The sequence below is a fragment of the Anomaloglossus baeobatrachus genome, chromosome 1, assembly GCF_048569485.1.
Source record: "Anomaloglossus baeobatrachus isolate aAnoBae1 chromosome 1, aAnoBae1.hap1, whole genome shotgun sequence".
Classification (NCBI taxonomy): Eukaryota; Metazoa; Chordata; class Amphibia; order Anura; family Aromobatidae; genus Anomaloglossus; species Anomaloglossus baeobatrachus.
Genome location: NC_134353.1, coordinates 320768717 through 320781788, shown reverse-complemented (window position 1 = coordinate 320781788; position 13072 = coordinate 320768717). Strand labels below are relative to the sequence as shown.

Below are 13072 nucleotides of genomic sequence, written 5' to 3'. Positions count from 1 at the left end.
CTGGATATTTAAAATCTGTGGATGGTCGGGAAGTAGTTAGTAATGCCTTTGTAAATATTCCATAAAGTTGTCATTGCTTATATGCAAAAAAAACTATTATTTTTTCCCTTTCCTCTTGTATATTATTTTGAAGATGATTCTTAAAAATCTCTATGACAATGTTTATATTTAAAAACATTTTATTGAACAAATATTGTCATTAAATAAAAATCATGTAATAAAAGCACGTAAAAATAAATAAATTATATTATTTAAAATAATCATCCAATTCAACTTTAAAGCGAATAATTACAAATTACAGAGGATTATGCAGAGTAATGTATAAAAAAACAATTACATGTACCAACATTTACAGTAAAGTCCTTACTGTTCATAAATACATTTTAAAAATATTTTAGACACTCTACCACAAAAAATAGCAGAGTAAAATTAAAGGGGTTTTCCCAAAGGGTTAATTCTAATCAATAGATCTTGGAATAATAATAATTCCCACAATTAGATGTGTTTAAACAAATGTTCCCGTGGTGCGATGATGTCCTTGGTATGTACTGTGTAATGGATGTGTCTGACCGTACAGGGACAAGGCATGATCACACCACATCTCCTGCGCTGGGGAGGAAGTAATAAAATATACAGACATTACAGCATGGGATGGCAAATTATTCTTTCTATGAGGTAAAACATTAAAAAAAAAAAATAGACAGGGAAATGTTTTACCTCACAAGAAGAATCAGAACAATTTAACATATTTGTTTAAACACATTCAATTGTGGAAGTTATTTTTTATTATTATTATTATTATTATTATTATTATTATTATTATTATTATTATTATTCCAAGATCTATTGAGTAAAATGAAGGTTAAAATTAAATTTAAAACCCTTTAATACTGACACTATGTAGCAAACATAAATACTTCATATACCTATTACACGAGAAATTAAAACATTTCTATGTAATAAAATGTAATCTTTGTCAGTTAGAACCTGGTTTCTTTTAGCTGTATCTCTTTTTCTCCTCTCTAATTGACAGATTTGATTGCCTAATTGCTAGTATATGATACCAGCATATATTTAATTCTGAACATTATAAGGCTATGTAAGGTAGGCTCTTATTACCACATCTGCATCCAGTTGCATTTTTACAACTTTTTAGAAATTTGATGTGGGCAGCTTATTCCATTATCTTCGACAGTACACTTTTATAGGTAAGTATCTCTGTCCACCCCATACTTTCTATATGGATTCTTCTACATAGCGCTTTATTTTCAGCCTTCATTCCATTCACCCAGAGACTTATTGCTTTTCAAGATGATCTCAGTTATTTAGTCTTCTTGGACCTAAATTTGCAAAAGAATAACAAGTAACGGTAAGTTCCAAATAAAAAAGTACATGATGGTCTCATTATTACTAAATTATGGGATTACACATTGATGGCTTCTCATCAGAAATGGCATTAATCAAAATGTTGTGAATAAGGGTTCAATGCCTAGACCACTCACAAATGAGAAGAGCAGGCAATGTGCCCCAAAGGCACAGCAGCACATCTATCCATCTAAGTCTATGGGTCCGTGAAAAATACGTACAGCACACAGAAGGCATCAGTGTACTATGCGTATGCTGTCCGTGTTTAGCACTGAAAAAGATAGGAGAAGTTTTTTTCATTTCTTTGTTTATCTATACCAAAAAGCACTGATGACACTGATGGTAAAAACGGACACACAGATCTGACACCGGTACCATTTTTAATGTTTGTGTTTTATACAGATGTGTGAATGGGGCCTAAGAGATCTATTTATTCATGTATGTAGTTTGTATCATGAAATCCGGTGACTGATTTGCTTTAATGATTTCAATAATTGACATCTCCCATCTTCTTACTATATACTGTATGTATATATTTTTAAATATTTAGGTGATTTCTGTAAAAAATAACACTTACGAATCCAAAGTTTTGTCAATGATCCTCTTGACCCATGGAGCAGTGGGTTCCAAACATATCTCTTGACTAGTTTCTTTACCAGTTTTAACCGTGGCACTGTGGATTGAAAGGACCAAGAACCGTAAATATAAAGGAATAATTGGTGTATACACATATCTATCTATCTCTAAATATATATGTATGTACACTGTATGCGTATATATATATATATATATATATATATACCGTATATATATATATATATATATATACCGTATATATATATATATATCACACACACATACATATATTTTATATATATATATATATATATATATATATATATATATATATATATATATATATATATATATATATACACACACACACATACACTGTGTATAGATCCACTCATCTATGATCTATTCCACATTAATGAAAATAATTAACTTTTACACACTGTGATTCTATATTGACACTGAGTTTTTTTTGAGGCACTCAAGATCAATGAGATTTCAATTTCAAGTGGCTTTAAAAACCATTCATTCTTTGAGATGTTGGAAAACTTTCATTTTTGAAGCATTTTAGAAGCGGGTTTTTTTCATTAAAGTGTTTTTTCAGTCTTTAGTGCCTAGTTTTTAGTATATTCTATCCGTAGATGTTTTAACTTTTTTTTTTCTCCAAAAGGCACTTTTCAAAAACTTGAAAAAAATGCCCAGAATACTTAACATCTGAAAAGTGCCTGGTGGGAAAAAAGAAAGTTCTTGTCACATGTTTGAAGCAACTACTGCTGGAATTGACCCCAAAGTAGGCACTGTCCAATAAAAAGGCTGGAGAAATAGCTTCAGAAAGAAAACTCTACCACAACACTTCAAAAACTCTACAAAATTAAAAACTTCCTCTAGAAACTCCCAAAAGAAGGATTTACCACTAGGAACCTTCTTGTCTTTGACCAAAAACTGTGTGATCACATATTCTTCTAATGTTAGATTAACACTCATTTTAGCCAGTTCTGCCAATTAGCTCCAGTGATTTTCAAAGAAGCTGTTCTTTGTGTAAATCCCCATTCAAATTCACAGCAGAAATCCAAATTTTGCCTAACCTGACCATACGAACATAGCCTAATTGATTTCTATAGGTAACAGGCTTATTGTGTAGCAAAATGAAGATCAGAAGAAAACAATGACCAATACTTACATGACTTCCAAATTCCTGCAGTGAGCACCTTTAGGGATAATTGCAAAGTTCAGGATTTGTCTTAAAGGTATCGGTTTGCTCTCAGTTTTCACACACTGACATCGAAGCTCTCCTGCTATCTCTATTGCCCTTCCTATAATAAATATAATAAAAGGAGAGGCGTTATCAGAGAAGAATATCAATTTTACAATACAAGAGTTAATCATTTTAGGTCATAATGTGGCTGTAAGTTCCTATCGTTGTGAGTCAGGTCTTACCTTCTGAAAGCACTAAGTATGTCAGGCAGACGGCCAGGAATGGAAGGATATTCATGCTTGTTCTTGTGGTTAGGGATGGTCTGCCTTTGTCACGAGCTGTGGCTTTTAGCTCTGTCTTAAGAGTTCTGCTCACACAACTGCTGCTGAGCTCTTTTATACTGTGGAGACTGATTGCATAATAGGAATTTCCAGACCCTCAGGATAAGGAGAGTGTCATACTATACATACACTCGCTTGGGGGATTACACACTTAGGGAAACTCTCCAGGCGGCACATGCTTGGACGACACATTTGGTGGTGACTACTTTTCAAAAAAAATAATAAACAGGATGTTTCTTTTTTTATGTTCCCCATACTCCACATAACTGCATCTACAACAAAAACTTATTCTGATGTGATGAATAAGTTTGCAATCATTTTTCCTATTTCTTTATGTTGGACGAAATCAATACACTTTTATGTATTTTAAATGTTGCATTGTAGGGTTTTATGTTAATAATGCAAAAATCACTTTATAAATGGAAAGTTATATAACTTGGAAGCAGATGTATAAATACTGTCTTAAAGGAGGAGGAATTTGTCCTCTAAATTAATGGAATGATTGCATAAGTAGCGTAAATGTGAGCAAGTCTGTACCTTTCGAGTAGAAATCTGCCTGGCCAGTCCTGAGAAATCTGACTTTGAAGTTATGTGCAAATTGGTTGTAAGTGCTCAGTCAAAGCCTTCCAGCTCTCCGATCCACACTGCATATTCCTGGTGCCTGGCTCCAGCCTGTCATTGATGTATCTGTCCAGGTGATGTTATCTACCTGCCCTTGCTCAGATCTCTTGCAAGGGATGTTACTGCTTGGAGACTATAGAGTGGCATACAGATAAGACCTAACTATGCCGCTATAGGCCATCTTGGCATGGGGTGGCATATAATGTCCCCTGGATTGATATGTCAATCACAGGCAGGAGGGAGGCACCAGGCAGGGAATAAGCAGTGAGAATTGGAGAGCTGAAAAAGTGCTTTGACCCGCCCACAGCACTTACAGCTAATTTGCATACAACTTGAAAGTTAGATTTCTAAAGAATGGCTGGGTGCATTACTATATGAAAGGTATCAATTTCATCAGAATAACAGCATCTACATGACCATATTAGTTTACCATAAACTTCAATGAAACCAGTCAGGAGGATTTGTAGACAGGTTAGACTTAGATTAGATACATGAAATCCATGGCAAATTTAGCACGACTTTAGAAATTTGTCTAATTTTATACCACCTCTTGGTTGAATTACTTTAAAAACTTTTTGGTCCCAAAGTTAAGGCCCATTGTGGTGCATCCTAGACCATGCCAATGTAAGGGAGTGTTAAGGCCCCTTTACACACTGAGACTTTCAGCGATCCCACCAGCGATCCCAACCTAGCCGGGATCGCTACAAAGTCTCTGGTAAGTCGCTGGTGAGCTGTCAAACAGGCAAGCCTGGCCAACGACGCAACAGCGATCCGGACCTGCAGAACGACCTAGCTAGTCATTGGGGACGTTGTAAAGCAGATTTTTGAAAGGGAAGTCGCTAACAAAGTCGCTGTAAAGTCCCCTTTACACACTGAGACTTTCTAGCGATCATGCTGCACAGCGGGAAACAAAGGACCAAAGAATGGTTCTGAACGATTTGTAGCGATCAGCAACTTCACAGCAGGGGCCAGGTCGCTGATGTGTTTCACACACTGCAATGTCGCTGGGGAGGTCGCTATTACGTCACAAAATCGGTGACGTTACAGCGATGTCGTTTGCGATGTTGCAGTGTGTAAAGCCACCTTAAGGCTTGGCTGCCACAGACCTGCAAATCCACTGTATATGAAATGCATGGTTTAGCTGCTTCCCTGGTACTCCCGGGCTAGAGAGAGTTAGGGAAGGGCGGGGGTTTAGTTTGAAAAATAACAGTTAAGAAGTCAGAGTAACAGACTGTGTCTGTGAAAGACGTATGTGGAGGAATACCCCAATAACTTTAACTTAGAGAGACCTTCTGGGTTGAATCCGGATGTCGGACACACAGTGCGGCCCAGGTGGTGGCCATTCCCTGGCGGAGACCTAAGCAACTCCCTCAGTCAGTGGAAGGTCAGTGGGCCCTTGAGAGAAGAATAGGTCCTGACTGACTGGAAAGACTGTTGTTTCTGCCATGAACAATGAAGCTGAGGGAGAGGATGAAGAGCTTATGGATCTTAATGGGAGCCTGAGTACCAGGAAAGCGGTCGACCAGCAAAATGTATGAATTTGCCATTGCTAATGGTAACCCCTTCAGGGAACAAGAATGTGTCCACCACTGGAAAGATAAAAAATAGTTTTTGAAGTTGACAAGTAAAGACGTTTGGTTGAAAGAACATGTGACAGTGGCAGTGCTTGTGATGTATAAAGAGAAAGTATGCTTATTACTGTATTGCATTAAAATGGCAGTTGGCATGCAGAGGAAGAACATCGGGCTGCGCTGCAGCTGAACAGCAGACTCTGCCACTACTACAATGGCCCCAACCGCCCCTTTAACACCTAATCCAAATTAAGCGTTTTTCGCACATATAAAAACTGGTGTAATTAACTACCTTTAGTGCGCATTGAAAGAATGCAAAGAGCAGGAGACCAGCGCCTTCCCAAAACAGACATCCCTTTGGGGTGGAAGAACTGGTCTCTGCTCTACCTGCTTACCTTGTTTTCCCTTTACAATGCTCAATTACAGTTCTCCTACTGGCTAGTCACTTCTCATTAGAGCCGGCAAGGGAGGGCACTGTCACTGTGTATTTAAATGGTATATCACACAGTGACAAGTGAGTTAGTACTGGCTATATATCATAATTCACAGCCAACGCATATTTAGTAGAGCTGGGATAAGCCCAGACCAGAAACAGATATCACTTGTGGTGCATCATTTCAGGTTAGGGAAAGAGGCTATTCCAGTGATCATCGCTTATGCTCCCTGATGATGTTCTATTTCAGTTTCCTAACATGCAGTGTGGATTGTCAAACTAAGTATCAGTACACCAGCAGCAAGGGCCACATGGTGGCTCAGTGGTTAGCACTGCAGGCTTTCAGAGCTGGGGGTTCTGGGTTAAAATCTCACCAACAACAACATCTGCAAGGAGTTTGTATATTCTCCACATTTTTGCATAGGTTTCCTACAGGTGTTCTCTTGGATTATGAGCCCCAATGGGGGAAGTGATTATCATGTCTGTAGAACACTGTAAAATTAATAGTGCAACATAAGACAGTAAAATAAATATAAATAAAAAGTAGGTATGAAAAAGAAAATACATCAGTTGGATAGAGTAGAGAGAGAATGGTAGTGACTTTTTAATTAAAGGGAACCAGCCAGCAGGATTTTCATATATAAAGTAAAGGCAACACTATACTGGCACTAGGATGCTGAATCTAAGCATACCTTTTGTTCTGAGATTGGATGTTTTATTTAAGAAATATGTGCAAGTAAAGTTCCAGCAATACACTGCTATTTGATTGCCAGGTGCAACAGGAAGGGAATTTGTGGGTTGGGTCTTGCTATCTATTCCTAACACTGTCTGCTTGCCTGCACCGGAATTAATGTCTGACGGCGACAGCGGAAGGAAGGCCAGGCAGACAGACAGGAGCGGGAATAGATCGCAATACCCAACTCACATATTCCCTTCCTGTTGCACCTGTCAATCAAATAGCAGTGCATTGCTGGAACTTTATTTGCACATATTTCTGAAATAAAACATCCTATCTCTGAACTAAAGATATGCCTACATTCAACATCCTATCGCCGTATAGCACTGGCTTTACTTTATATATGAAAATCCTGATGGTTGGTTCCCTTTAAAGTATGGTGGAAAAATGAATCGATTTGTACATTCAACAGACATTTGGACTAATAATTTGATCTTTACCTTATCCCAAATGCATTACTGTTACATTTGCATTGCCTGCATTCCCTTACAGTAATTAGAATTCTGTAGTTCTTAACCTTTTGCTGTTTTATTTTCCCCTCCAAAACACATTTCCTCCATACTAAATGAAAAAGTCATGAGGAAGTATGCAGCTTCAAAGACGCAGTTCTTCCAACTATTGTCAGGATTATGGCTGGATTGTATCAGTGACAGTGTAGATTACATCATTAATCATAAAACATGTGTGGACAGATGAAAGAATGTGGAAAAGTAGTATTGAAATACCGGATATGTGGAGTGTACAGGGATCTGGTCGAACCTGTGTTTTAACTTCTTTCCCTTAGGCTATGTGCACACGGGACTCTGTATCTGCGGATTTTTCTGCATCAAAATCTGCAGCTTTCCCCCGGAATCCGCACCTTTTCATAGGTGCGGATTTTGTGCGGATTTGACGCGGATTTTGTTGCGGATTTTGCGTTTTTTTTTTTTTAATTCAATTGAATAGGCAAAATCCGCACGAAAATCCGCAACAATAATTGACATGCTGCAGATTTTTCAGCACGAAAATCCGCACGATTTCCGCTGCGGAAAAATCCGCAGCGTGGGCACAGCATTTCCCAAATGCCATAGAAATGGCTGGGGAGTAGCTGTGCTGCAGATTTCTGGAAAATCCGCGGCTTTTCCGCGAGAAATCCGCGGCAAAATCCGCGCATTTTCCGCAGCGTGGGCACATAGCCTTATTACTCTTAACTGTGATATTTTGCAATGCATTTCACCCATGGTTCCATCTGATGAGACTCCCCGGTCACTGGAGTTACACAATTTGATCAAAATGTGCGCTAAGACCTTGAATAGTGCAGTATAGAACAGTCACAGAAATGAATGCAAAAAAGTCTTGCACATGAGCATATACCTAGTGATACATTATCACAGCCTTTACATCTGTTATTTCATTTTTGATGACCATAAAAAAGTCAGTATTAACAGATGCATTTAATGTAATTTACCAATGCGAATTCTTTGAAGATAAACTAACGTAAAAGTGAAGTATGAGCCACAATGGGTCAGTTGCTGCAGAACTCTAGTCTAGACAATCAGCTTTACAAATTTTGTATCCTTAGGCCATTACATTTGAATGTGAAAAGTACATTCTTGTATGGTTACTTTTACCAAGCATGATATATATATATATCTATATATCTATATATATATATATATATATATATATATATATATATATATATATATATCTATGTATATATATATATTTTTAATATATATATATATATATATATATATCTATATATATATATATTTACTATATATATATATATATATATATATAATATATATATATTTAATATATATCTATATATACCGTATATATATTTTATATATACAGTTAGGTCCAGAAATATTTGGACAGTGACACAATTTTCGCGAGTTGGGGTCTGCATGCCACCACATTGGATTTGAAATGAAACCTCTACAACAGAATTCAAGTGCAGATTGTAACGTTTAATTTGAAGGTTTGAACAAAAATATCTGATAGAAATTGTAGGAATTGTACACATTTCTTTACAAACACTCCACATTTTAGGAGGTCAAAAGTAATTGGACAAATAAACCAAACCCAAACAAACTATTTTTATTTTCAATATTTTGTTGCGAATCCTTTGGAGGCAATCACTGCCTTATGTCTGGAACCCATGGACATCACCAAACGCTGGGTTTCCTCCTTCTTAATGCTTTGCCAGGCCTTTACAGCCGCAGCCTTCAGGTCTTGCTTGTTTGTGGGTCTTTCCATCTTAAGTCTGGATTTGAGCAAGTGAAATGCATGCTCAATTGGGTTAGGCTCTGGTGATTGACTTGGCCATTGCAGAATGTTCCACTTTTTTGCACTCATGAACTCCTGGGTAGCTTTGGCTGTATGCTTGGGGGTCATTGTCCATCTGTACTATGAAGCGCCGTCCGATCAACTTTGCGGCATTTGGCTGAATCTGGGCTGAAAGTATATCCCGGTACACTTCAGAATTCATCCGGCTACTCTTGTCTGCTGTTATGTCATCAATAAACACAAGTGACCCAGTGCCATTGAAAGCCATGCATGCCCATGCCATCACGTTGCCTCCACCATGTTTTACAGAGGATGTGGTGTGCCTTGGATCATGTGCCGTTCCCTTTCTTCTCCAAACTTTTTTCTTCCCATCATTCTGGTACAGGTTGATCTTTGTCTCATCTGTCCATAGAATACTTTTCCAGAACTGAACTGGCTTCATGAGGTGTTTTTCAGCAAATTTAACTCTGGCCTGTCTATTTTTGGAATTGATGAATGGTTTGCATCTAGATGTGAACCCTTTGTATTTACTTTCATGGAGTCTTCTCTTTACTGTTGACTTAGAGACAGATACACCTACTTCACTGAGAGTGTTCTGGACTTCAGTTGATGTTGTGAACGGGTTCTTCTTCACCAAAGAAAGTATGCGGCGATCATCCACCACTGTTGTCATCCGTGGACGCCCAGGCCTTTTTGAGTTCCCAAGCTCACCAGTCAATTCCTTTTTTCTCAGAATGTACCCGACTGTTGATTTTGCTACTCCAAGCATGTCTGCTATCAATCTGATGGATTTTTTCTTTTTTTTCAGCCTCAGGATGTTCTGCTTCACCTCAATTGAGAGTTCCTTAGACCGCATGTTGTCTGGTCACAGCAACAGCTTCCAAATGCAAAACCACACACCTGTAATCAACCCCAGACCTTTTAATTACTTCATTGATTACAGGTTAACGAGGGAGACGCCTTCAGAGTTAATTGCAGCCCTTGAGTCCCTTGTCCAATTACTTTTGGTCCCTTGAAAAAGAGGAGGCTATGCATTACAGAGCTATGATTCCTAAACCCTTTCTCCGATTTGGATGTGAAAACTCCCATATTGCAGCTGGGAGTGTGCACTTTCAGCCCATATTATATATATATAATTGTATTTCTGAACATGTTTTTGTAAACAGCTAAAATAACAAAACTTGTGTCACTGTCCAAATATTTCTGGCCCTGACTGTATATATATATATATATATATATATATATATATAAAACATATATTTAAGATATATATATATATATATATATATAGAGAGAGAGAGAGAGATTTTTATTTATATATATATTTATTTTCTTAATTTCGTGCCTGCTCAAAATTGTGGGGATTAGATAAACTGGGTCCCCTTATGCCTCAACTCCTTTGACTTTTTTGTTACAGTTTTTGCTGTATAATTTTTCAGTGACTGTCTACTGGTAAAAATTACATGATTATGCAATATGCAAACACGCCTTAAGAGGAGAGAATCAACAATATGCTGCAAAGTTTATACTTAACCCTTTTATTAGCAAAAAATGTACCTGTTTAAATTTACAGAATAATTTACCTTTTTTTTACCATTGCAGATTTAAAACAATAACAGCCAGAACATTTACAACTTTATATAAGGGTCTTGTTATTTGGGAGACAAGCTGTTAGTAATTGTTTTAAATAAAGCGATGGCCGAGGGACCACAGCGGTGTAAAGTAAAATGATCTCACACAAGATGAGGTTGCAGAAACAAGGGTATGCTTTATTTAAGTAGGATGTAAAACAGTTATGCAAGTGAATAGGGGAATATTATGTTGAAACAGTAAAAGTGTACAAGCTTCCGATTCTAGTTGAGGCGTGCCAATAGCGCATAACCTCAACTATCACAAACACTAGAAGGTATGTCTGAAACAAGCAAAGTATATTAACAACTATGCTACAGTACCACCTAGCTGGCCTCTGCTATCAGGGCTGTGTGGATGCTGTGCTCTAGCTACTGAGGCTTTCGCTATGCCTAACAAAGCACACACAATGATTATGACTCACTGTACCGCTGCAGGGGAATCAGTTCAATTCCTGGGGTTTTGGTCCTGTGATATTCGTTGGTGCGCACTTCTTCTAGTGGGGTAGGGGAAACTCTTCCTCCGACATAGACCTGGAATGTCCAGGATCATCAGTTGGGCTTCACTAGCCTTGGGGACCTTGTTCTCCTCGGTTCAGTACTCACACCACTGTGACCAGGGGTCACTCATGGTCTGGCTTGCGGTAAGGTTCTCACCACCAGCACTGTACCTCTTCTGACACCAAATTTCTAATACTCCACACCAGTAGATTACCACTCTCTTGACCTCTCTCACAACACACACAGGCCAGCTGTCACACTGCACTAAAATGTGGCCCGGAGTAGTACAGCAAAGTCACCACAAGGTGGCAGCAGAGTGACATCCCGCTGTCCTAAGACGTGACTCGGAGTAGTACAGCAAAGTCACCACAAAGGGGCAACAGAGTAGTTAGAGAGTCGAGTCAGCAACGGGAAGTCATATCAATGTACCAGGGGTGAACAAACTAAGAGCAAGCAAATGGTCAGAGCTAAATGGTAATACAGAAAGCCGAAGAGAGAGACAGATCCAAGTCAGGTACAGGAGTGTAAGTCAAGTACCGGGAAGTCCAAACTACAAACAAAGGTGTCACAAGCGGGACAGGGCCGGGAGTGGACAGACAGACACAAGTTAGGCGGGAGAGGGTGCACAGTAGGACAGATAGGTACCTCAACATAGCCAGCTACACACACTATGAGACTATCACTGGCACTGAAACAGAGGTGCAGCACCCAGATATAGCATCCCAAAAACAGTAATGAGGCAGGGAGAAATTACCTCTGACATGACCCGGCTGAAGCTGGGAAATACCACTGCAGCAGATACCAGCCTGGATCATGACACCAGCTCCTCTATTCCCGCATTAAGCTCTCTGAACCCCCTCCTTACTTTTTCCACACTTTTTGGCCAGTTAAGTCCAAAGGTTTTCAGCTGAAGGGGGAAGAATCGGTTCAACCGGGCAGTCCATGGTAAACAGGAAAGGAGCACTGTCTTTTAAAGGCAAAGCATTCCCTTACAATTTGCAGGGGTGGTACCCCTGCATAAATGCAGAAAAGAACTGTTGTAACTGTTGCTATTACGGATTGCCATATATAATGTGTTCACTTGGTTCTACATTGTTATGATTATGTGGAAACCCAAAATGTCTAGGTTATTTACTGTTTTATGATGTTTATTTAACCCCTTCATGACTGAGGACGTAACGGTACGTCCTAAATCATGAAGGCGTGATCACCACGGGCTGCTGCAGTGAGCCGGTGGTGATCCCCGCACATGTCTGCTGATTTGAACAGCAGACATATGTGGCGCCCCTGACCTGGTCAGGCACCCATGCTGGGTGAGTGCAAACAGGTAATCCAAAAGGCTGGAATAGGGTGTGTACGCACAGACACATAGTGACCAGGTCTCACACACCTTTGAGGGGACCCCTGGGCAGACCCAGGAGGGGGAGTGCCTCCACATCCAATCAAGGGGTGCGGTAGAGAGGCTGGAAGCTAGGTTGCAGTGGCAATCAGGAAAAGGAGCTGGAGGTAGCCAGTCTGAAGTGGAGATGCGGGAGATCGGACACGCTAGTCAGACCCTGCACGTGTAGTGGCCATTGGCGGGGGAGAACGGTCACCAAAGGTTTGACAGAAAAACGCTGGTCGTGTATGGAGACTTCTGGTGGCTAGGCATGCATGGGGAACAGGTCCCTAGAGTAGATATCCAATTATTTGGTCTGCTAAACCTGCCGGTGGGGAGGACCACAAGTCCCACATCAACCAACTAGAGTCTGAGCATCAGCAGCAACGAGGGGGTCCATAAGGAGGATCGAGCCTGGAGACATCTTTCTTGGTCCATGCTGCCAGCAAACGG

The 13072-nt window shown here is 39.4% G+C and overlaps 1 protein-coding gene across 1 annotated transcript; it reads right to left on the bottom strand.

Annotated features, from left to right (window-relative positions):
* Positions 1-227: 227 nt before the first annotated feature.
* On the bottom strand, positions 228-3485 carry LOC142292172 (interleukin-8-like). The gene is made up of 4 exons (XM_075337342.1): positions 3376-3485; positions 3119-3251; positions 1943-2038; positions 228-1340 (listed from the first exon to the last, which is right to left on the bottom strand). The coding sequence occupies exons 1-4, from the start codon at positions 3428-3430 to the stop codon at positions 1322-1324; spliced, it is 303 nt and encodes a 100-aa protein (XP_075193457.1). The 5' UTR covers positions 3431-3485; the 3' UTR covers positions 228-1321.
* Positions 3486-13072: the final 9587 nt, after the last annotated feature.